The following is a 26,805-nucleotide window of genomic DNA, read 5'->3' on the forward strand; positions in this document are numbered from 1 at the left end:
ATCACACAAATTTCCAGTCCACGGAACCCTAAAACTTGCAATAAAACATGAGCGTTTAGGGGTGTCAAAATTGTCTCACAAAATATTCGGGGGCTAAATTTTCTAGTTTCAAATACACTCACGTATGCAATAAAGGTATTGGGGGTACTTTGTTAAATGTACTCTGCTTGTAAAAACCTTAGAATCACATGTGTATGGGGTACGGTTTGAAATTGTAATATTTTGCTGCTATAATTTTGAATAAACGATGCTTTTTTATTTCTTTCTTGTCTCGTTTGTTTGGATGTTTCATTTACCTAAAGTATCACTAGTTACTTCAGGGTTACTCTAAGCAGTAGACAGAAATATTTTTTCCATGCTCCGCAACTCTAGATTAATAGGTACGTAAGAATATGCAAAAATCTGTAAATATTTTTGGTACAAACACTTTTTGATATGACCTTCTCTTTTAATTGCGGCGAATTAGACGTTTAATTTTTTTACTGTGCCAAAAAGTAGCAGGCCTGTGTATTTGATATTAATTTGACTTGTTACTTCCACGTGCTCTTGCGAAAAAGTGTCTTGACTGATGGACGGACAGACAAAATAGCCATCAAAGCTATTTTATGTATGAAAGCTAGACTTCTATCCTTCGCTTAATGTAATATTAAACTGTTGGCGTGAACATAATTATGTTTGCTTAAGCACCGGTTCTAAATTAAACTATTTAAGTGAGAAAATCCGTCAAATCCACTTAAGCAAAGTGTTTATTAAGTTAACGCGGAAAATCTCGTAACTATTATTCAAATTTATGTGAGACCTATTTACATAAATGGTTAGTATAAAGCATATTTTATATACTTCGTACTTAAGCGATACTGTAACAGGGCAGGGTTCAAATTACGGGTAAGGAGAATAATATATAAGTAAATAAAATAAATATAAATATCACGGGGCATGTGACACTAAATTGACCTAGTCCCAAAGTAAGCAAAGCTTGTGTTATTGATTCTAAGCATCAGAAAAACATACTTAAATAAATAGAAATGTACTTAACCGATCTGAGAACAAAAATTCTTATTTTTATATGTATAATGGCTATTTCTGTTCAACATCGATGTCGCCTTGTTTCAATCATCCATTACTATTGAGGACTTACTTAAAGATTTACTCTTTTTTGTTTGTTAACAAACGTAACACAGGGCTCTCAGCCTCTGTTTCAAATTGAAGGGTATACCTACCTTTTAAGATGTTTAGCGGCTGCATGCAACTACAATGGAAGTGAATCACGCTACGACAAAACTGTACAAATGTCACCCCAGAATTACTAACTTGAAAAAAAAAATTAACAAGCTCATCCCACCATCTGCAAATACGTCGTAAGAGACACCGCCATTAAAAACTTAATTAAAGCCCCCAGTGTAACAATACGCCGTGAATTGGGACAAATTTTTTAATCTAATCAATTAACAATCAGTGCAAACGATATACCGCTTGTTAGTACTGCTTATTTGGCGAACGTGACGAGTATTCAAATCGTCGTGGGGTTCGTTTGACGATTTTGCCGGGAGCGTTTAATTGGAACCACCGTGCGTCTTGCTTTAATTTTGGGTAAGTGAGTTTTGGAATTCATGTTTTTCTTTTGTACGCACATTAGGGTGTTGCTTTCTAAAAGCTAGAGGTTAAAAGTCAGCAAATTAATAACACATTTTTAATGATTTTCGGGATACGATATACATTTTATATTTAGTAGGTCATACCTTAGTTTTATTTTATCAAGAGTAATAATGGCTACGAGCTACATTTATTCGCGAAATATTAAGGTCATCAAACGTAATTTTTATCTGTACTTATTTTAAGGCCAAACTGATACATATAATAAAATACAATGCCAAAGATAAAAGTAGTAAAGTTACTGTGCTAAAATGCGGGTGTAGTCAGTGTATCACGAAGTTAATAATATGTATTTTGTTTTAAAATTTCCTTACAAACAGGACTTTTACAAACGTTGAAGCTGTATGATTCTAAGAACAGTACTAATAGTGATAGAAATGTAAACATGTGGCAAGCTAACGTGCTAGAAAAGCTCTGGTTAAAAAGTCAAGAATTTAATTTAAAGGCTCAGTCTGTATCGAAGTGACGCATGAGTTAATAGCTTTAAAAATAGATTATCGTTTTAATTTTTTGTTTAAATTTTTCTTCGAAAAGTATTGCGTTTCACTGACGACGAGTAAGTTCTATTAAAAAACAAAAAATGTGCGTATTAATAACAGAAAAGGCGTAAAAGTAAAGAAATACAATGAAAAAAATACTATTTCTACCAAGTAAGTATTATTAATTAAGAAATGCTGTCCGCGTGTTACAACTTAACGTGGCATCTGCAGGTTCCTTTAAAATTTCAAATAATTTAAACTAATAAACTCGCCACACCCTACAAAATTATAATAACTGGACATTTTCCGATAATAACTGAGTTAGTTAACGTCAACAACTGTCAACTGGTTCTGCGTAATGCGGTAATTGAATGATAGCCATCTAACTGGCAGGTTGACAGATTGCTGTAGGTTATTATAATGAGTTTACTATAACATACTGGACTAGCATTTTCATAAGGTTTTTGCTGTCTAAAAAAAATATTGTATTGACTGGTGATGTGGGTAGATGAACCACTGTGCGTAGTTCCCAAATATCAAGATAGTTGTTATGTTGTAAAAATATTAAAAAATAGAGCTGTGCTGGCCAATAGCACTGGCATCTCTAAAACCGGGGTCATAGACTCGAGCCCGGGATCACACTTTTAATAGTATTAAGTTTAGTAAGTAAAAAAGTAAGTTAAGTTTAATTTGAAATTTACCGTAAAATTTTCGATGAAAAAAGGAAAAATGAAAAAAAATACAGCCCAAGCCAAGATCAGAAGGGAGGCTTGTGCCCAACAGTGGGACGTATATAGCCTGGGGGCTAAGTTGTGAATGTTAATTTTGTTATGAGTCCCGATTTCAGAAATCTATTCTGTTGTTATTAATAACTCAAATTACTATTAAAATGACAATGGAATACAATTATTATAATAAAAAATATAAGTATAAAAATCCAAATTAATAAAATAATAATAAATAAACTAACTATACTCAATACCCGTCCGCATCGACTTGGCCCAAACGTACCCATTACCCCAGCGGCATTGCCCCGTTGTATGGCCAACGAGACCCGCTGGACCAAGTACGACCCGGAACGGGGTCACCTCTGTCCCTCATTCTGCGCCCCAACTATGAAATTTGTTATATTTAAATCACTATAAAACATATTTCGTACTATATAAGTACCTATTAGTTACATAAAAATCTCATTTATCAATACACTACCTGACAACCCCGCAGCACGTAAGCAAAACCGCATAAGTCAAAAACGCAATATTTCTCAATACAATAACGGAAGACAAGGCAGATAAATTCGACAAATTAACTTCGGGGTAAACACATGTTTTCCTATATTGCCGGTTGGCGGCAGCACTGATTTATAGCGTAAGGGTGGCACTGGCACTGGTACGGAGTGCGGACTTATGGGACTGTCAGATTTTGATGTTGTTTTATGTGTGTGAATTATTCACGATTCGATTATAGGTGAGAATTTTTAAGCATATCGTACCTAATGAAGCATATAAAGAAATAGTATGTGGCCATTTCAATTAATAATCTTACTGTTTTTCATAATAAAGAAATAAAATATCTTGAGAGAAATTGACACCAATTGATCTTAATTACAAACTAAGCAAAGCTTGTACTATTATGAGTACTGAGCAAGTGAAAAATATACTTCTACAGATAAAAATTGATGACAATGAAATACCTACTAAAGTACAGTCAGCAAATGAATAGTATATATTCATATTAATTTATTCACTTTAAGTGTCCGCAATAAAAAGTGTGAAAAATAACAAGTGTTTCAATTGGTCTTAGTTTAAGGGTTAATTAGCACACACTTAATAATATGTTAAGCTTTTGCAATTTTCATAATTGCTATTACGTAAGCGCTTAATTATAATGTTAAACCGCAATAAAACAATCTATTTCGGGAATTCAGTAATTTTTTTTAACAAAAACTTTTTACATTTTATTAACAGACATCTTTGTTGGTTTTTACAACTGAAAGAACCTTCTACACATGTAAGGCTATATTTTAAAAATCCCTTGACCGTTCCGATAACGTTCCTTAATACGTTGCTCGCGTAAATCATAGCGCACATCTGCCGGCAAAATAGAAAAATAACAATAAATAAGGAGGCGACATACGGCCGGCTTATTGGGAAATACGGGTTGGGCGCTTTTGCCGCGGCGCCGTAGTTGTAAGTGTGAGCTAGAAATACGTGTTTGAGAAAGCCTAAATGAAAATATGACATTTTTACATTTATTTTTGTTGTGAACCATTAAGTATTAGATTTACAGTATTGTGGTAGGAAAAATATTAAAGACACATGTACACGGATATAAAAAAGTCCGCGTCCAGCTTATTGGGAAATTTCACTTGAGTGCTTTTGTCTTGGCAGCATGGTCATTATTGTAAACTGAATAAAGTCTTGCAATTTTTAAATACGGTGATAGTGTATAGTAGCTTTCTATTTTAGCATTTAAAATATTTTATAGAATTGATCCTCTAGTTCTGAATGCACACGAACACAAACAACTACTTGTTTATTATAAATATTAGTACAGAGGTCGTTTTTCCTAACGCTTCTGACACTCGCGATCACCATCAAATGACAGTTTTCGCATATAAAAACTGTCATTTGATTGCGATCGCGAGTGTCAGAAACGTTAGACCAGGGTTTCTCAAAGTGGGGTACGCGAACCCCAAGGGGTTCGCTATTCGAGGGTAGGGGGTTCGCGACAAGGTTTACGTGATGGTGGCTGCAAGACTGGCAAGATGATTAAGATTGGTTTTTGGAGTATTTTTGTATTTTTATTTCAACTCCAAATTTGTTACTTATTTGTTTGGTATTTGTTGTTGTTTGTTTCAGTTTGTATTCTCGTTGGCAAGACGATTCTTACCTATATTTGTTACCTTTTATTGAATTAAATAATATACATTATATTATCATGATGATTGAAATAAAAAAAAAAAACTTAGTTTCTCCAACAGCCAGTTTTACTACTTTCTTTGGGGGGGGGGGGAGGTAGGGGTTCGTTGTCGTCTAGAAACTTTAACAGGGGTACGTGGAGCCATAAGTTTGAGAAACCCTGCGTTGGACAATACGGCCATAGATTTATTGTTCTCATTTAAATCATAACATCCAAGGCTGCACCTCAATCGAATTAAACTATCGTTTGATACGTTTGTTAGAAAAAAATATTAATGTTAATGTATTTCGCCAGCTGACAAGCGAAATTCACAAAAAAATCTGTCACTGATCTTCATAAAGTCGTATTTATACTGTTGTGTTTCGGCGTGGAGAGTAAGACAGCCGGTGAAATTACTGGCACTTGAGGTATCCCATCTCAGCCCTCTAGGTTGACAACGCATCTGCAATACCCCTGGAGATGCAGATGTTTATGGGCGGTAGTGATCTCTTACCATCAGGAGACCCACTTGCTCGTTTGCCATCCAGTCGAATAAAAAAAAAATTTAGTTAGTAATTTCATACTGAGATATGAGCTTTCTTGTAAGTAGGTATTTGGTACTTAGTGACTTTTGCTTGTCACCCGACGATTTAAAGTCAGAAAAACAAATAACATAAGTAAATTTTTCCAAAAAATAGTCTAAAATGTATTCCTTATTTCTGTCCATTGTAAAGGTTGCCTGGAAGAGATCGCTCTGAAGCGATAAGGCCGCCTATTGCTTACCTTAGAAAATCTCTATGTATATACTTGTGTTCTCTGTACTGTTTACTGTATTGGTGTGCAATAAAGAGTTATTGTATTGTATTGTATTGTAAAATTTTCTCAGAATAAAACGTTAGAAAGAACCATATAAATGTAATAAGAAAATAAATAGGGTAAAATAGCTATTAACACATCCAATGCCCAAGTTCAAAGCTTAGTCAAAGCTAAGGGGTAACTTCGTCACAACATCGAACGACTTTTGAGCAATTTACTATCCGTTGCGTTCTTTGCCAATTCTCCACTGTGCGGTAAACGTTTCGACTATGCAGTGGATAACGAAATTGCTCTTGACGCCGCGTTTAGTCGTGGCCCGGTAAAGGCTTACCCTGTTCGGATCTCCAGTCCTTAATCCGGGGTATAATGAACCGTGACCGGGGAATATTAAATAGGTATCGATGTCATTATTGGTACGATTAAGATCAGATAACTGGAGTGTATAATATAAATGCTTCAAAATACAAAGCTTGACTTTATTTCGTGATAAATATGAAAATCAAAAACTGTCGCTACCTAAGCTATTAAGTAGTAAAAAAAAAGTTGTTTAAAAATTGGCACTTTGGTCCACTCACAATTAATTAATAGAGAATTTTCTGAGATCTATATTGCACGTACATGATGTATTGAGTATTGTGAATAATTTGAGTCTTTTAGCTTTAACATACAAGCTCTTTAGCTTCTGAGTGTGGTAGGTAAAATAAATCTATTTAATTTGTAGTACATACCACTTACTACCATCTACATAATAATAATGTCTCTAACTACGAAATCAAGAACTACATCAATAGTTTGTCCCTATGTCACATCGGCGCCATGTTCTTTCCTTCTCTTAAGATACGAATCCATAGCGAAACGGAGCTAGCATCGACCCATCAAATTTCAAATCCACAGCTCGCTCCGTTCTGCTATGGAAGCGGGTCCTTATAAAAGAATACAACTGCAATATACAAGAGCTTCACATAGCATAATAAAGTTGAAGTTTCAATCAATGGCCGGGTACTATCGCCGGATTGGCAGGACGTGTCCAGAATGTCCGATCCCGGGATAGGGATAGTTGGCGGAGGGACAGGGTCTCTACGAAGCTGCAGGCTGCAGTTGGCAAATAATTGAAGGTTAGGGCAACGTATATGTGATTTTTTTTCGCAAAAGCTTTACCGGTAGTTAATAATCAGATTTATGCCCACGACGTAGAATTTGTGATTTTTTTAAACATAAAATGCCAAATGTCGCTAAAAGCATGATGACAATTATAACACTAATTTGTCTCTGTCTATTGGTGACATTATCGTCAAAAAATCTCTAAAGACCTGGTTCTTGAATCTACATTTTTATGGAGTAAAAACATATGTTTGTAGTTTCATAAGCATTCAAAAAACGAATACATTAACTGGTAAATCATGTTTTTTTTTCTTGAACTTTATTAATTCTATAACATACAAAAAAGCAAAAAAAAAAAAATGAAACAGAATACATTTTAAATAATATTTCGAAGTTTCTTTTTATAATCTTAAGAAAAATTGCCCTTAAATTCATTTTTTTGTCAAAATATCTGTCAGTATCTTCGCGCAGGATGAGGAAATATCCGCATTCGAATAACTTGATCATAACAATACAGTGTGTGTTGTATAGAAACCGAATCTAACCCGGGTGTTACGATTTGACCCGGGCGGGCGGCGGAAGGGTTATCCGGAACCCGTCCGTGTAATTGGCTAGTTACAATTCATTACCGACGGACGGTCGCGATTTTCCGATATTTCTCATTTCGTTGTCATTTCAGTAGCTATGTTTTTTCATCTGGCGTGCTATTTTAGTTTTTTCGTGTATGCCATCGTTTGTTTATAATTAATCATACGTGAGATTATAAGCTAACCTACTTTATCTGACTGTAAAAAACCTCACGAAACATAATTTATTTCACGGGAGCAAGGCCTCGTTATGTTAGGAAATAATAAAGGTTTCAGGATCTGAACCGTATTTTTACACACTGCGAGTATATAGCCCTAATTCTGCAAACTTTTTTGGGGGTAGATCAAAACAAGCTCCGCCGCCCAACCAAAACCGTATAACTCCTATTTCTTATTTTAAAAGGCGCCAATCAATAGCCCCCAGCACAAAGGGCAGTAATTCTTCATTAGATATGTTCCGGTCAAGGGCCCCGGGGGCTTGCAATCAACGCCCGCACTTATGTTGTTTTTGAGGGCGAGAAAAGTTGCAACTAGAGTTATACGGTTTTACCTTCAAGACGGGCTTGCGCAGTTTAGGGTTAATTATACAGGGTGTAGGACAGATCGTTTGCTAAATGACTGGAAACCAAAACAAAGTCATCAGGTAGAAATAATCCCTACGCATAACACTTATCCCGGTGCGTTTTTAATTTTTTAACCGACTTCAAAAAAGGAGGAGGTTCTATGTTTGTATTTTTTTTTATCTTGGTAATTTTGAAAATTACTACCTTGTATGTATGAAGTTATGTAAATGAAAATTATAAACGTAATTTTGTTTTATTTGTAACTTTGTATAAGTATATAGGTATATTTAAATGGCAGCTAACGTTCAGTTTGCGTGCTGTTATGCCGACTGCGATGGAACGTCGGCAGTTAACAGTTACGTTGCAGATCGAATGCTGTCTGTCTGTACTGGCCCTTAAAACTTTGTCATTTGTGAAATTATTTGAAGAAAATTATGATTATCTCCCAGGTGTAAATTTTTAATCTAAACTCCTTCAGACAGATTTTTTTTCAAATACTTGAATACGAATCAAATTTAATGCTTATTCTATAACATAGAAGAGCCTTCTGTCACCATTAAATCTACAACAGCTATCCAAAGAGAAAAAGACATTGTCTTTTTCCGACATCTGCCACAAAAAAAAGCTTAAATTCAATTTGATCTACACTATACTGCACCACGCTGACCCTTCCCGGTTTATTTAATTTTCGCCCCGCAAATGTTGGCGCTTCGCAAACACACCGAATTATTGCTCTTCCACTAAATACGGGCTATTCAGTGGTTTGCTTTTCTTATACCGAAGAATGAGGGCTATCGTTTTTTGTCTCGCTAGATGGCGCACTGTTGCGTGAGGTTTTTAAGTATGGCTTTCATAGTCTGTTATTACGGGCGTGAAAACAAAGTTTAGATTAAAATCATATTTAATACACCTTAAAACCGTACCATAAAAATAGTGTTGCATAGTCCCCGTTTTGTTCGGAAAAAAGGGAGGACAAAGGTTTCCGAAAGACAAAACTGTCTCAAAACACAGACATTCATTGCCCCAGAGCGCATATTTGCCATAATTAATTTTAGATATTGCAAAATATTCACAAAATAATTCTAATTATAAATAAACCCGCGTAGCTCACCCAAAAACTATGAGATTTGACATTTCGGAGACCTCACGCTACACTAGCGCCTCTAGCGGCGAATTCAAACGCGATAGCCCTAATTGAATGCGAAATTACCGACTGCTCGAATTATTTAGGAATGTTGCCGATTTTATTGGTCAACTAGTAATGACCCGCGGCTGCGCACACGTAAATCGTTAGGTCCAGTAGCCCCAGTAGTAGTGAAATTTCAGGGTTTTAATTCCCGTGGGAATTACCGACAGTTAAATCGTGGTTAATTGACGTTACATTAAAAACAATCATGTCAAATTTCATGACTCTAAGCCCAGCGGTTGTTGCTTCGAGATTTTATCCCTATCCCGTGGAAATAGCGGGATAAAAAGTAGCCTATGTTTTTTTCCAGATGTCCAGCTATCTACATACCAAATTTCATCCAAATCCGTCCAGCCGTTTCAGCGTTAAGGAGTAACAAACATACTCACTCACTCACTCACTCACAAACTCTTACATTAATAATATTAGTAGGATTAATAGGATTAATGTATGCGACTGAAATACTATACCTATTATTTATTTTTATTATCTATTATTTCGTCTGAAAAAAAAAATACTTTTATTTACTTAGTACTCGTATTTATTTTGTGTTTCTTCTTCACGCTTAAACCACTTGACTAATTTAAATTACATTTAATATGAAGACAGTTTGAGACCCTGGGAAGGACATGGGAAAGTTTTTATCCCGAAAATTGTATCAATAGATAAACGAGTTTTCGCGTATGGATTCGCGAAAAAAAGCCAGCCGGTGAATAAAATAATAACTGAAATTTGTTTGCAAGCACCAAATCGATGGAAAAACCCCAAAAAAATTGTCAAGTGAAAAAATCCTAATAAACTGTCTAAAAAAAAGGTCATCAAAAATAAGTTATAGCCCTCAGATAAATATTGGGTGTTAAGCTTTAAAGCTAAACTGTATTTCTATAAGTCGGTGTGAGAGTCGGCTTGCCTTCGTTTGGCTAGCGAGATCGATCGCTGATCAAACAGAGTGTAGCGAGGGCTCATCAAATTCGAACGAATTGCCCCGTAATTTGTGTAGAAGAAATAGTCTTTTAGTGGCCATGTACATAACGCCTATTCAAGTGGTTGCGGGAACATACGCCAGCGAATATTTCTGCCATGTTTGGTGTGAAAATAATTTTAATTTCTGCAGGTATAAGAAAATTAACTCTCCTATTGATCCTACTAATATTCCTATTCCTACTAATATTATAAATGCGAAAGTTTGTAAGTCTGTTTGTTTGTTACTTCATCACGTCTAAACCATCGAACCGATTTAGATGAAATTTGGTATACATATAGTTTGAGTCCCGGAGAAGGACATAGGAACATAAGAGACATAGGAAGGGGATAGGAAAATTTTTATAGTTCCCGCGGGATAGCGATAAACGAATTCTGCGCGGACAGAGTCGCGGGTAACGGCTAGTATTACCTGTAAGTGAGACAGTTTATAAGTATGTGCGTGCGTGCGTGTTTTTAGATGAAAATTAGTATGTAGATACATTTACCATTTAGATGGGTGGCACTGTTTGCAGTCCTCTACTGTGCGTTTTTCCAGAAATTTTCTGCCTCGCACAGCAAAACTCTGGAATGAATCGTCGCCTGCGGTATTCCCGGACCGATATGACCTTCAAGCCTTCAAGAAAAGAGCGTACTCCTACCCAAAAGGCCGGCAAAGCATTTGTGACTCTTCTGGTGTTCTATGGAAAAAGTAGGGCAGTATACGTCTGGCATGACATACTAACGATTGGGAACAGGAAAAAAATCTCAAAATTTCACCCGCTAGGATTAGTCTCTAGATACATAAAGTTTTTCGCGGGTGTTTTGCAATTCTAATCAAATTGCAAATTATACCTACCCCTTTAAGACTTTTGACGGCTAAAAAGGTGTCGAGGCTTAAGACCGCTAGGTTCCTAACATATGACAATATATATATACAATTAATAAAGCGAGATTAATGTCCTCTTTTATGAACTTTTGCTTACAAATGGCCGCAATACCAACTGTCTGACTCCCAGCGTTTCCCGTAATGAGAAAATTATACAGAGTCTTAGCAGGCTTAGTAAAAAAAATCGTCTACGGTGTTGTGGAATGGCCCTATTTGCACTTAATTTGGTGGGAATAATCCTTCATTTGCTGGTTAACTTTTGGGATTTATTAAACTCATATTATTATTAGTAATACTTAGCCGTTTTCGACTACAGTGCCTACAGTGACTTGAGTCTGCATATTGCTAAAAGTATTGATGGGCTGGGATGTTTAGCCCTTACATGGCTGATTTAGCCGATCTTTGCAAAGAACGACGACGATATACTCATATTATTATGTACTATCAAGTTCTTATCACACACATAAACATCACGCCTGTATTCCCAAATGGGGTAGGCAGAGCACACGAAACGTTAATGTTACCGCTTCGGAACCACTTTTACCAATTTTAGGTTTTAAGTTTGACAAAAACGGTACAATAGTGACTAGTTCTTATACTTAGAGCAAAATTTTTATCAAAAATATTACGCGAACGCGACTTTATTGTTACCGGCGTAGAAATGTGTTGAGATATTTTAGATTGAATTTTTGCTCAGAAGCATAAGAACTCGACTGTACAATTATGATTGGTTTTTTGGAGTCTTTTTGTATTTTTTATTTCAACTCCAAATTTGTGTTGTTTGTTATTTGTTTGTTGTCTGGGTGAGCGGTTGGTTCCGAAAGAGTGTGACGTCTCTCGATGAGAGCGGAACATAGATGTCGCTAGTGCTGCTGCATAAGTAGCGTAGTAGAAGTAGCGTAGTAGGGGTTATAGCACGCAGCACGGATTGCTGAGGACCTGGGTTCGATTCCCAGCGCTGGTCTCTTTTTCTGGTTTTTCTGTGCATCCATGTCTTAGTTTGTATTTTCGATATGGTTTCACGGGATACCCGTAAAAGTAACAAATTTGGAGTTGAAATAAAAAATACAAAAAGACTCCAAAAAACCAATCATAATTTGATTGCTTAGTAGCGACATCTCTTGTCTGGGTGAGCGGTTGGTTGAACCAACTGGTTCCGAAAGAGTGTGACGTCTCTCGATGAGAGCGGAATATAGATGTCGCTAGTGCTGCTGCATAAGTAGCGTAGTAGAAATAAGCAACCTGAGATATGTATGCATTGGAAAAATTCGTGTCTAGATTCCTGTCCAGCGGTGGTGTAGAGGTTATAGCACGCAGCACGGATTGCTGAGGACCTGGGTTCGATTCCCAGCGCTGGTCTCTTTTTCTGGTTTTTCTGTGCATCCATGTCTCAGTTTGTATTTTCGATATGGATACACGGGATACCCGTAAAAGTAACAAATATGGAGTTGAAATAAAAAATACAAAAAGACTCCAAAAAACCAATCATAATTTGATTGCTTAGTAGCGACATCTCTTGTCTGGGTGAGCGGTTGGTTCCGAAAGAGTGTGACGTCTCTCGATGAGAGTGGAACATAGATGTCGCTAGTGCTGCTGCATAAGTAGCGTAGTTGAAATAAGCAACCTGAGATATGTATGCATAGGAAAAATTCGTGTCTAGATTCCTGTCCAGCGGTGGTGTAGGGGTTATAGCACGCAGCACGGATTGCTGAGGACCTGGGTTCGATTCCCAGCGCTGGTCTCTTTTTCTGGTTTTTCTGTGCATCCATGTCTCAGTTTGTATTTTCGATATCGACTGTACAATGTTTTTTTAATTATTCCGGAATCAGCATATGGTTGTTGTAGTTGGACTGGGTCCCTGTCATCATCATCATCATCATCATCAGCCGGAAGACGTCCACTGTTGAACAACAGCCTCCCCCATAGAATGCCACAACGAACGTTCACTCGTCACTTGCATCTACCGGTTGCAACTCTCAAAACTAGTTGCTATAAATTAAATCTAGCAATGCCCCCCTTGGCATTGTGCTCAAAGGGCTGGCAGCGTTTCTTCGTTGTATTCTAATTATTCGAGCTGCCAGCTATTTTTTATTTCATTTGATAAAAATAATTTTGAATTTTTTTTTTCACCATCTCTCATTGTTTTTAACTTCTACTGACCCATTTGGATTGATAAAGGCAAATTTACACAAGGATTAAAAAATGTTTACACACACGAGTAATATTTACCTCGACGTTTCGGCAACATTACAGTGGCCGTGGTCACGAGTAGACTGTAATGTTGCCGAAACGTCACGGTAAATATTACTCGTGTGTGTTAGCGTGATAAGTCCTGTGCGTGGTATTTTGACTATGAGTGAAAATCACGAAAGACATTATAAAAAAATGTTTGATGATACAGTCTGCTAGTTGTTATTTTTTGTTGTTTTAAAAATAGGCACAAACAGAATATAGCTTGACATGCATAAAGCCGGGTTCACACGCGAATTGGGCCCGATGCCGCGATAGCCTGTGCTTTATGACGATTTAATTCAACGACGCGAGCTTTGATACGCCGACTGCGACTGCAGTCAAGTAGGGTGACCACGCAGTTAAAGAAAGAAGGCGGTCATTGGACAAAGTTAAGAACTCCGCTGAACACAGAAACAGGTACAAAAAAGTTATATAATGTTTTTGTTGCGGTTCCGTGGCAGTGCAGTGGGGACTTTTAGCTTTTTTTAGGGTTCGTCGGCAAAAATTAATCCTATAATATCGATTTAGGACCTTTTTACAATCGTCCTAGTTGGAAACTTGAAATGTGGTATAGGTCGCTCTTGTAAATCTTATTCTTATTTCTTATGTCATTCCACCTGTGTCAGTAAACAATCTAAAACGACCGCAAGCTGCGTATATTTTGCTTAAAACCGGGCTCTGCTAACACTGAATATTCATAGATACCTACATATTCGTACGGAACTCATAGTGCGCGAATCGCACTTGGCAGGTTTTTTATAACAGGGTAACGAGCAAGTGGGTCACTATGAAAAGACCATACATCTTGATTCTTTTTTAAGTTTCATGTACAATAAAGAGTTCAATACATATAGTCGAATAATTTGAATTACTTATTAGGGTGGAACCTTTTCATAATCGATTGCGCTATAATTTCTTTGGCAGATGTATTGCATATCAACATGGCATTAGTAGCACAAAAGTTCCACCCAGGTAGGTGATGCTGTTGGCTCTATTCATTCATACATAAAAATCTAAGTTAATTTTATTGAGAATACTCATAAAGCGGAAAAGATGCTTTGTTTTGAGTGACGGTCGAATATAAATAAATTATTCTCTGTCAATATCAGTACATAAAAATGCTGATTGGTTTTTTGGAGTATTTTTGTATTTTTTATTTCAACTCCAAATTTGTTACTTTGACGGGTATCCCGTGAAACCATATCGAAAATACAAACTGAGACATGGATGCATAGGAAAAATTCGTGTCTAGATTCCTGTCCAGCAGTGGTGTAGGGGTTATAGCACGCAGCACGGATTGCTGAGGACCTGGGTTCGATTCCCAGTGCTGGTCACTTTTTCGGTTTTTTCTTTGCATCCATGTCTCAGTTTGTATTTTCGACATAAAAATGCATTTTCTTTAATAATGAGGATTGTCCGCTATACTTGCAGTTAATGGTATCCCCAAACTTGTATAAAGTCATAGCGAACTATGTTTTGTTGTCTTCAGAAATGTTTACGACGTCGCGATCCGACAGTCATATTTATATTAAAACAGCAAGTTTTATTCAACTGTTGCGAAGGTTAGTTAAGAATCTAGATAGAATGAGGAATAATTTAAAAATAAACTTTGCGTGTTAAATACAGTAACACAGAACTCAGGAGAACAAGTAAGCCCTCTAAAGTGTGTTTTCTGAACCGTTGGTGATGACCAGCTTTAAAGTCAGAGGGCCTACTCCGAAGTTCGAAAATCGAGGTTCGTATCATACTGTCCCTCTCACTCTCGTATTAAATAGTATAAGCGTCAGAGGGACAGAACGACACGAACTTCGATTTTCGAATTTCGTAGTAGCCCCGCAGAGCCCGTACTGTCTAACGCGTTGACGTTCGCAATCGCAATCACCGTCTCTTTCTACCCTCGTCTTATACCGTGTGACAGAAAGAATGACAATCACACTAAGATCTCAGTACTGCTACGTCCTGACAGCGAGATGACAGTTCTTCGTTTCTGATAGTCTGCTAAAAAACCCCCGACTTTGTAACTTCAAATTTCAATATCTCAAAAACGGCTAAACCGATTTTGATGAAACATGTCTAAGAACCATCGCTAGAAAACCTGATTCCAATAAAAAACTGCATTCACATCGGTCTATCCATTTAAGAGCTACGGTGTCCCAGACAGACAGACACACAGACAGACATAGCGGTCAAACTTATAACACCCCTCTTTTTGGCGTCGGGGGTTAAAAATTCGTTCACCGCGCTCCCACCCACGGGAACTATGTACAGTAAAGGAAACGAATCACGTACCAGGGTGGAACCATTTCGTAATCAATTTCGCTATGATTTCTTTGGAAAATGCATGGGATGATAACATGACATTAGTAGCACAAAGGTTCTACCCTGGTAGGTCGTTCAGTTTCCTATTGCAGATATTTTTTTACAATCATCTATACGTAAAAAATACGCCGGGTGATTATGCCCCAAGATCAAACGTAAACTCGTGTTAAAAGTAACAAAATGTCGGGTCCATTTGACGCAAGGACACACAGTTCGTGAGTTTGTGTCGTGACGGACGGACATACACGATGTTACGATTACGCTGCTTCACGTTTGTTACGTAAACATTAGGAGGCGAATGTTCCGGTCACCGTGACGCTATACCGACCCGTTTCCACTGCTCTTGACATGATTTTAACGGTTTTTAATAGGTACGAATTTTCCAAATTTAAAACTCATTTTATCCCGTCCTGCATCCTGTCGTATTTTAAACCCCCGACACAAAAAGAGGGGTGTTATAAGTTTGACCGTTATGTGTGTCTCTCTGTCTCTCTGTCTGTGTGTTGCACCGTAGTTCTTAAACGGGCGGACCGATTTGAATGCGGCTTTTTTTTATTTGAATTCAGGTTTTCTGGCGATGGTTCTTAGATATATGTTTCATCAAAATTGGTTCAGACGTTTTTGAGATATTGAACTTTTGAAGTGACAAAGTCGGGGGTTTTCCAACTTTTTTTTTGGTTAGGTTATATACAGTACATTTATGGGTACCAAATATGAATGCCACTCAACTTCCTAAATTATGAAGTCCTGCTAATGTAATATATAAATGCGAAAGTTTGTAAGTCTGTTTGTTTCTTTGAAACCGCTGAACCGATTTAGATGAAATTCGGTATTCAGATAGTTTTATCCCGTAAAATTGCACAGTTCCCGTGGGATAGCGATAACCGGATAATTATTTATAGATGGCCCCGTATAGTGCACGTTTGGTAGATAACAGAGAAGCAAGGTAAAAATATTGAACTTCAACTCCATTTACACTCACACCACTCCACTTACATATAGGTATATCGTATTTCAATCCAATTTATGAAAAGTGTAAACAAAGACGCCATTTACCCGACCACAGACATTTAGTGTATTATTTTGTTATGAGGATTAAAGTTTCTATCTATCTATCTAGTGAAGTGAAAACCTAGAACCTATCGGAAAATAATTAATCAAAGAAGGTCAAAGTATTTTTGTCTATATTACTTGTTTTAATTCCAAAGGCTGTTTGTTCAATTATAAAAGCAGTATTTTATTTTTATTTTAAGGTACTTAACTAAATAAGAATCACTTTTTAAGTCGAACATTAATCCATTTTTAAAATGTAAAATTTTCCACCATCTAGCTAGTATATGCTACTACAGATTATACCCATGGGCATGTTTCATTCAAGAAAATAAAATCAGATTTTCACGAAATTTTTTCAAATGAAAATTAATATTGAAATCAAGTGAATTTTGGTGAAAAAATTGATTAGACGTCTAGTTAAAAGACACGAATCATAGATGAATGTGTTATTGATTCGATCCAGTGGGCGTTTATACAAGAATTTTGGTGAAATCGGTTAGTTTACACTTTTTATAAATTGGATTGATATAAAGCATAGTCTTTCTTGCTTCCGTTGGTCTACCGAATATTTCGACGCCACACTACTGCTGTCTCCAAGCCGGCGTGAACATACGTCAGCTACCGTCGTCCCTGTCCGATTGTATCTCGCGGTGTCGGGTTGCGCAGGCGGCGGGTTTACGATCGTTAGCTGGGACTTATTGTTTTTGATATGATACGCGGCTTAGGTTGGTTATGAGTTTCTTAAGAAAAAACCGGCCAAGAGCGTGTCGGATACGCCCAGGATAGGGTTCCGTAGCCGTTACGAAAAATAAATTTTGTATTTAGTACGAAACTTTCCAAGTCGGTGTACTTTATGAGTTAGGCTGCTATTTGCTCTTAATTAAACTCTTAATAATTCTCAAGCAAGCCACTATTGTAAACTTCTTTATTTAATATACTGACTACCATTTTTTTTTTTCAAACCAACTTTTAACTTACCTTAAAGGCCGGCAACGCACTTGTGACTCTTCTGGTGTTGCAGGTGTCCATGGGCGACGGTAATCGCTTACCATCAGGCGATCCGATATACGATATACCATAAAAAAAAACTTAAGTTTAACTTTCAGAAATAGGGACGCCCGATAAAAAAACACTTTAAAGTTGAGTAAGTTTCAATTTTTTAATTTTTATGTACATTGTTTCAGGAGCCCAGAACCGAAGATCAGCGGTCGGGCTCGCCATGGAACTGTTCGAGCAGCACCAAGGCACACATATACTCCAGGTAAGGACTCATTTCTTTCAATACTTTTCTTCAGCCGGAAGATCCCCATTGTTACAAAGACGGAACCCAGAACGCATCAATGAACGTCTTGCTACCTGCATTGGCATCAATGGATAAATTCCAGCTGCTAGCCCACCCCAGTACGGTAGGCAACGCTAGCGCTGCCATACCCTCAATGAACGCCCCAGCAGGGCTACTACGAAACTCGAAGTTCGTATCGTACCGTCCCTCTCGCTCTCGTATTAAATAGTATAAGTGTCAGAGGGACCGCACGACACGAACTTCGAGTTTCGAGTTTCTTGGTAGCCCTGCTGCCTGCATCCACTGCTTGCCCGCAAATCTCGCAGCAGGACTGCGATAGAGTTGCGATTGCGACCTTATTATAATAATAACGAATTTATCGACATACAGAAGGTATATCGATAAATTTGTAAGAGAACTTTCGCGCTTTAAACAGAATTATGTATATAAACAGGACTTAGCACCTAACCTTTTATTTGTTTCATCCATCGTGGTCGCAACGTGACTCAACACGATAGATGTAACTCGATTAAACCGTCAACAAAAAAAAAACGGAAACGATGTACGAGAACTTGACTTGGATCAGTCATCATTAAAAACAAAAATAATACGGGATGCAACATAAGTTTTAGCGCGATCGATATGTCTACGACAGCTATCATGGCCGGACAGGACTAAGCTAAAGGCGACTGAGGCGGGGCGTGTGGATAGCGGGGGGAGAAGCTCCCGCTCTTCACCTCAGGCCCCGAATGCATTCAACTCGCGCGCTATCTGTAGGTAATTATAGTGGCACGACTGCTAACAAGCGTATTTCTGTTAGTATCGAAGTGATCACTTGAGAATTGGGTGGTTACCTGAGAAGAAAAATCTAGTTAGTCCATCAGTTAAGTTGGATATATAAGAAAATATTGGACAATTTTCTTTTCACACCTCTCCTTCAGAAAAGTAACTTTTCCTCCCTGACGAGAGGGAGCAAAGTGCAACTTTTCTGTTCAAGGCTTTTCTAAGTGTTTTATTTTGCAATGCCATTTTTTGAAGTTGATAATTGTAAAGCCACGCCATTTTCTATGCTGGTTGTTCTTTAATAATATGTAGAATATATTTTTTTTCAAGTTTCTTAATGCTCGGTGTGAAAAGTTGTATGAGCCACTCGGGAGCAAAATTATTTTCATCTTGGGCGTTAACAATTGACTCCTTCATTACGCTCAGGAGTCTATTGTAGAATCCTTCGCAAAAACACCATTTTGCTCCCTTGTGACACAAATAACTATTTGTCAATCAAACAAAAAATTACGAAGATGAATCCCGTCAAAACTCGGGGGTAGGTACCCATAACGTCACGGGGAACTTTGGCTATATCTTCATACATTTTTGTTTAATAGACAAACATTACATGAATTCACAGTAAAAATGGCAGGAGAATTTGATAGTTTTTCAGTTATCTGGTAGAACTACTGAAGTTCTAACATCATCATCATCATCTCAGCCGTAAGACGTCCACTGTTGGACATAGGCCTCCCTCTCAGAACTCCAGTTACTTCGGTTGGCAGCGTCTTGCATCCACCATGAACCCGCGGCTTTAACCTGGTCATCCGTCCATCTCGTCTATAGACGTACTACGCTGCGCTTGCCGATCCGCCGTCTCCACTCGAGAACTTTTCGGCCCCAACGGCCATCTGTTCTCCGTGCTTTACGGCCTGCCCATTTCCACTTCAGCTAATTCGCTTGGCTAAGTCGGAAACTCTATCAAATAATCGAAAATTACATCAAAATCCACAACCAATTCATAAAAATTAAACGAAAGGCGATTGAAACGCTCGAAAAATGCTCCCTTATCGCTGACCTAATTGACCTAGACAACAAATAGCAGAATGAACCCCGCGAATTACTTAACACAGTAATAAGGAGAACACAAACAAAGCCTCGCTCTACGCACGTATCATTGTTTTTCTAAAGTCTCGCGATCCAGCAAAAACTGACCAAGGCATCACGTATTCAGCCTTTTCAGCAGAATAGAAAACCACAACACCCACACCGTAATTACGGCTAAATTGCACAAATCGATAATCTACGTGACTGTTTGACAACAATATCAGAAAACTAGTGTATTCTATTAATTTGGTTATGAAATTTGAGTGAAATCGACGAAATATTAGATTGGTTTTCGTAAAGTGTGTGGTATTGTGTGGACAAAGGTAAAGTCGGTCGGTGTTGCAAGATGTCAAGTTCGCCGTGTATGAAAGGTATTCGATTCGCTTTTTTTGGCGGTGACGAAAGTAAACAACTTTTGAACTCATTGTTGGGTTTTAATTAGTTCTTCGGTTCGTTGTGCTTGTTTGTAGATATAGCTACCGTGATATTTCAATATAGCTGTTTATTTAGGGTTAAGTAGCTATAAAATGAAATGTGACAATGACTGTTCATTCTTCATTGCAATATTATGAACTATTATTTTAAATGAATGTGATACGTTCAAAAGCTTCTGAAGCGAAACATAACGTTTCGAAACGCCAACAAAATTTCGTATGTCGTTTGGGATGCAATATTGCGAGAGTTGCAGGCAAACGGTGGAAGCAAGTGGCGAGTTGTCGTTCATCGTTGCGTTCTAAGGGGAGGCCTTTGTCCAACAGTGGACTGTTCCGGCTGGTGATACATAATTATAAAACAAAGTCCGCCGCCCTGTCTGTCTGTCTGTATGTTCGCGATTATCACAAGAACCAACGGAGACACTTTTTAGCACGGCGTGACGTCACGGAGTAAAAGGCCACTCCTAAACTTTGACGCGCTTCATCTATGTCATTTTTGTTTGATTGACAAAAGAAAAAATACAAGGGCAATATTTTCTAATAATCTAACTGACAGGATAAAATGTAATTTTCACTTCTCATGCTCGTAAAGTTCGTGTTTTTTAGGCGACATAAAATGACTTTTTATGCTCTAGTGCATAAAATAAAATCTTCGTCTAAGACCAAGAGGTAATCAGGGTGTCAACAGCCACAAACAAAAAAGTTTCTATATAAGTATTTTTTTTTGTATTAAACTAAAAAAACAATCAAATCAATCAAAATAAATATATGAAACAAAAATTATAATTATATAGTAATGCATGAAAAATAAAACGTACTATGGCCTGCAAAAGTCGATGGACAATTCCAAAACATAATCGTCTGACGCGAGAAACAGCGCCATCTATGTGTTTGAAGTGTATTAGCGGTATTTACTTATTTACTAACTTAGTTAGTTTATTAATATCTCACTAGATGGCGCTGGCGCTGACCTTAAAAAAATATTTTATACTCATGTTAGAAATTTTATATTTCGCTGCCGTAGTAACTAAATTATGTCCCTGCCTGGGTGGGACACCGTGGGATGATACCGCGAATCGCGTAACGACATTTTCTGTCTCTTTCGTACTTATCGTAAGAGAAGGAGAATATTATTATTCGCATTACTATCGTTTCTTGTTCAATTCTTTGGTGTGTGTGAAGTTTCCAATTCACACTGGGCCCGCGTGGGAACTACGGCCCAAGCCCTCTCATTCTGAGAGGAGGCCTGTGACCAGCAGTGGGACGTGTATCTATAGGCTGGGAGGCTGATGATAATGAAATTCTTTATTTATGATGACCCATGTTGCGAATGAGTGTCAACTTTAGTAATCTCCAAATCTAGCAGTAAATTTACAAAAACACAAACTCAATATTATCGCCTGGTGGGATTTGAACTTGTGACATACGAACGAAGAACGAAGTTCATAACCACTTGACCATATTACTGTTATCATAAGCGATGAAAATCGGATCTATATCGGGTCGTCTTAAAATTAATCGGTAAGTCATGCGTGTTTAACGAAATTAAAAGAGGGTAGACTGAAGATCTTCAAACTACCAGGCTAAGTTTTTATTACAAAGATTTTGCTACTTTTTCAGCTGCTTGCAACATCGTTTGATCGTCTCTTTCAAGTTGAATCTGCTGATTATCGTAATTATTCTTTAAAATGAGTTCTCATCGCAATATTGAGATGGTTAAAAGTTGTGAAATTATTAATTTATATGAAGAAGGAAAAAATATGTCGGAAATTTCTAGAGAAATGTTAATGTGAGTTTTTTTTTTGGTTACGTTCATCCTACCAACTTCTTCATTAAAATGATATCTACGTTATATTATTTTATGTTTATTTATATTGTTACAGATAAAAACAGTTATATTGTGCAAGACTGGTTTAATCAACACAAAAATAATGTTAAAGTCGTTCCTTGGCCTGCCAGATCACCGGATTTAAATCCCATTGAAAAATTATGAGTTGTTATAACCATGTCCAACGTTGGGATAACAAAAAAAAGCGAACTCCGGAAACGTTAGAAGCCCACTGTGTAATTATAAGGGACAGTATTCGCGGCTCTAATATGTGTGAAAATCTAGTTGCATCGATGCGATTCTTTTTGCAAGCAGTTATCGACAATCATGGTGGTTACAACAGTTATTAAAATAAAATTGATAGTTACGTGTAGACCGGGTTATATACTCAAACAATTATGTTATAATAAAATATATAAGGTGCGGAATATTTTCAGGGTATGTAATTAATAACCTAATAATTAATTATACACATAAATTATTTAAGTATAATGTGGTAATATTTTTTTGCTTCATACAAAAATACCATTCCGTTCAAAAAAATTCATCCTCGCATTAACATTAAATTAACTGTATTTTTTTTAATTTAATTTAATTGAAACCAATTAACGACGATGCAAATAATCGATCCTTAAAATATCCGCATCTGATTTCCTAGCACACTGTATTATATGAACCAAAATATTTATCTTTATTTGTGATCCTGTAGGTATCACTTTGTTATGAAAAGTAATTATTTGATTATTATGAACAAAACTTTTAATTATACCTTGATAGTTTTGTTTACTTATGTGAGATAAGTGTGAAAGTTCAATATATGACTGTAATCTTATTATAACTGTCAGTAACACACTACAGTGGATCTACGCCATCAATTATTGATAAGTAAATGTTTAAAACTGGAAAACTTCAATTATTATAGTTTATAACGCGTACGAGTCTTATGATAACCCGGTCTCAGGTATAATTTACTTTCAAATACTATTTTTTTATTGTGGTTCAGCTTCAATCCTCTTTCCAGAATCGGAAATGAATACTTAAGCTAATACCTCAATAAAATGTTAAAATACAACTTTTGATCAGGTGCTAATAAAATAACTGAAAACCTCACACGACATACAGAAAATATTTTTTCATTTTATTTTAAGTTAGTTGTTGAAACATCCCTAAAACATTTAATTGGCGTATGAATTCGTAATATTTAGACTGGACACAATAAAAAAAGGATTTAAAAACTCAAACACTACCTGATTTCAAACATAGTGTAATCGATTCTACTCTGGATTCTGCGCAAACTACTTTCTGGTTTTCAGTTATTTAATTAATATATAGTATATAATAACTGCGTCAATATTTAATGAATAGAAATATTGTTTTAGGAATAAAAATTTTATGTTTTAAACTTCAAAACGTGTATTATTTCTGTTGCAACGTTATCCTTTTTTCAGTTTTTTTTTTTTATTTCCATATCAGTTATCTACAAAATTAAAATAGAAACTTATAAATAAAAAATAAGAACAAAAAACAATTCTGATATGTAGGATACGAACTTATGATCATTTACGAGTTTATCTAAGCAGCCGACCAACTCAGCTATCGGCACATTGCTGTTACGGGGATAAAATATCGATCATGTCATAATAACTGTTTAACAGCGCCATCTAGTTCATTTCTTGTGAACACCTAACCAAATCGTCAACTCTCGTGTTCAAACGATTATAGAACGTAAGGTGTCCATCCACTTATGCAGGCCATTGTACATACCAAGTGAACAATTGTTTCCACTGTTGCTTTATCATTTCCTCGCCATCGAAGTGAAAAGCAGTGTAAAACTCGAGCATTAAACCCATTTTCCCCTTGACATGTCTATATTAGCGCCTCGGGTAAAATGGCCCGTTTTAAGCTCTTGTTGTATTTTTACCTAGGGGTCTACCCAAAATTGAACCACACACCTATATTATTTTTAAAAAATTAGCACCCTACTATTAAAGCAAAACAGCCTTTTTTTTAATAAACTGCAACACCAAGCCGTTAACAGTTAGATGCAACAGAAACCAATCAAGAATGAATATTCAATACTTTTATTGTTATTTTCGACTATCATCCGCCACCGTTTTAACGCAGATTTTCTATAAAAAAGCTTATTCATGATTTAAAACAGTTTTTCGTCAACCGTGCCTCTCATTAAAGAATATTTTACGGAATCAATGTTGTAACTGGAAGAGACTTTAAAGAAAAGATTATTTAATAATAGGGAATATTACTGCAATTTTATCCCGTCAGAGTGCAGCATAACACATACCTTAAATGTTTATGGTTTATATTTTTGAGTATCGTAAATTTCCGTAGGATTCCGTAATATTATTTCAATAAAATTGGTTTCACGACGAGTAATTTACCTAAAAGCTGAAAGCCGAAATTAATCGTCCCTTATTTATAAAAAAAATATATATTCGCCGATTCTTTAAAAAAAATATCAATGAAAGAAGGATGTACAAATGGAGTTTTTTTTTAATTGTAATATTTAATTTTCCTTTTTTTGCAATATTTAATTGGCTTTAAGTCTCATCCAGTGTATTTATGACAGTTTAGTCATTTTGGCTCGTGGTGATCGTTTTTCGTCATCATCTGTGTGTTTGTTTAGCTTTTTTGCCGCAGCCACGGAATTGCTATTGGATGTAAAGCCGGTTTTACTTTCAGAGTAGCGTCAGCAAAACACTCGTTTCATAACTCATTCACTATTAATACAGCATAAAAAGAGATAGCGCTCTAAATTATATAAAACCATAACATAACCGTGTTTCGCACCAAAAATACAATCATAATAGTCATGATTTCGATTTGCAAAAAAAAAAGTAATATATTACAAACTTTTATTTAGCTCACCCTGTTTATTGCTGGGTCAAATCTTGTAATTTAATTTTTACCCACTTCCAGGTGACTGACATCAAATTTGGTATACATAATTGATTATTAAGTGGGATATTATGAGTATGAAAGTAGTGTAGCCAGGAAAAAAGCACGTAACTATTAAAAATATAAAAAAAAAAATTTTTGGATTATAATATATATTGGCTTTACGGCGAAGGAAAACATCGTGAGGAAACCTGGCCAAAACCTGCGAAGCAATTCAATGGTGTGTGTCAAGTTCCCAATCCGCACTGGGCCCGCGTGGGAACTACGGCCCAAGCCCTCTCATTCTGAGAGGAGGCCTGTGCCCAGCAGTGGGACGTATATAGGCTGGGATGATGATGATGATGGATTATAATAATCATTAATTATTAAAAATCATTAATAATAATTTTGATGGATAATATTATTATCCACCACAATCTGGTAAAATGAAATAAATTAACAATTTGAACTCGCTTTTTAGGGTTCTGTGGTCCTAGAAACCTTATAATTTAGAATAAGAAAAAAAACCTGTACTTACCTATGTTCCCTATCATTATATATTGTATAGACAAAACTGTATTATGCTGACTCTACTGGAATATCAATAGATAGATTTTATACGCGAGAGCGCGCGCGCAGACCGTAAAATTTACTGTTTCCAATCTTTTTGTCAATCAACTAAATAGGTAAAGGCAAAAACAGATATGGTTAACTATAGTTTTTTTTTTGCGTTTATGAAGTGTATGCAGCATTTTCCTTTTAAAATTCCTTTATGAATTCCTATTTTAGGGAGAAAAAAAGCACCTGGGTGAAAATTCAAGCATTTTTCCTGCTCGGTTGTAATGTCATAATTTTACACCGCATTGGTTTTACTGTAATGCTGTAATTTTTTATTCGCAAATCAATAAATAATAATAAATAAATATCGGAATAAAATACCACCTGTAACTAGTTTATAATATGGCTCAAACTGTAATAGGTATACATGATGTGGATGTACTTTATAAATAAATATAAATACTGAAAACAAAATAAAGTTAAAAAATAAAGGGATTTTTCATACAAGAAACGTGTGTGTGGTTTTTTTTTCAGTGTTTTTGTTTGCTAGGCGGGCAAGGTGATAGCCGACAGTTGCTAGGGGCTAGTTGATTTTGTCTTGACTTGTAATTTGCTAACCAAGGGAAAAAAAAAAACAGTCAGCAAAAAAGTTTGTATTAGAATTTTTAACAAAAACTTACGGAGGTACGGAACCCTTCATGTACGAGTCCGACTCGTACTTGACCGATTTTTATATATACGTAAAGAAAATAGTGTTACCTCTTTGAATAGCTAAGTAAATTATTTTCCGAGGAAGCTGCCAGCTCTTCGGTCTCCTGTGACGTCTATTAACCTCTTTCAACATCATTATGTATCTTGCCCATTTTAAGCAGTTTTGCTTAAAAATTTTTTTGTTTTTTTTTGTTTCAAGTCTAGGATAGTTGTGTTATATAAATAGACGTAATTTATTTATTCAAGTTCTTCCCCGTACTGTCTAATGCATTTAGCTTGCCCGCTTCCACTTTTTCAGTATAATAATGGATGTTTCTAATGTTTGTTTGTTTGTCCACAGTCCCTAGACGGCTTCGCGCTGTCGGTAGCGGCCGATGGGAGGTTCCTGTACATATCTGAAACTGTTTCTATATATTTAGGATTATCACAAGTAAGTAATACTCATACTGTAATACTACATGAGTTTAATGTTTAAAAAAAAGTATT

General features: G+C 36.4%; 1 protein-coding gene across 10 annotated transcripts in view; it reads left to right on the forward strand.

Annotated features, from left to right (window-relative positions):
• trh (PAS domain-containing protein trachealess) overlaps positions 1-26,805 on the forward strand; it is a 270,673-nt gene that overhangs the window by 217,721 nt on the left and 26,147 nt on the right. For 9 of the 10 annotated variants that reach the window (XM_074103417.1, XM_074103416.1, XM_074103420.1 and 6 more), the window contains 2 exons: positions 17,924-18,000; positions 26,660-26,749. In XM_074103417.1, the coding sequence (XP_073959518.1) occupies positions 17,924-18,000; positions 26,660-26,749 (167 nt within the window). Of the gene's footprint in view, positions 1-2,263; positions 2,304-17,923; positions 18,001-26,659; positions 26,750-26,805 lie in introns of those variants that run through there. The other variant, XM_074103425.1, reaches the window with a different exon arrangement.

The sequence above is a fragment of the Choristoneura fumiferana genome, chromosome 20 (genome assembly GCF_025370935.1).
Source record: "Choristoneura fumiferana chromosome 20, NRCan_CFum_1, whole genome shotgun sequence".
NCBI lineage: Eukaryota > Metazoa > Arthropoda > Insecta > Lepidoptera > Tortricidae > Choristoneura > Choristoneura fumiferana.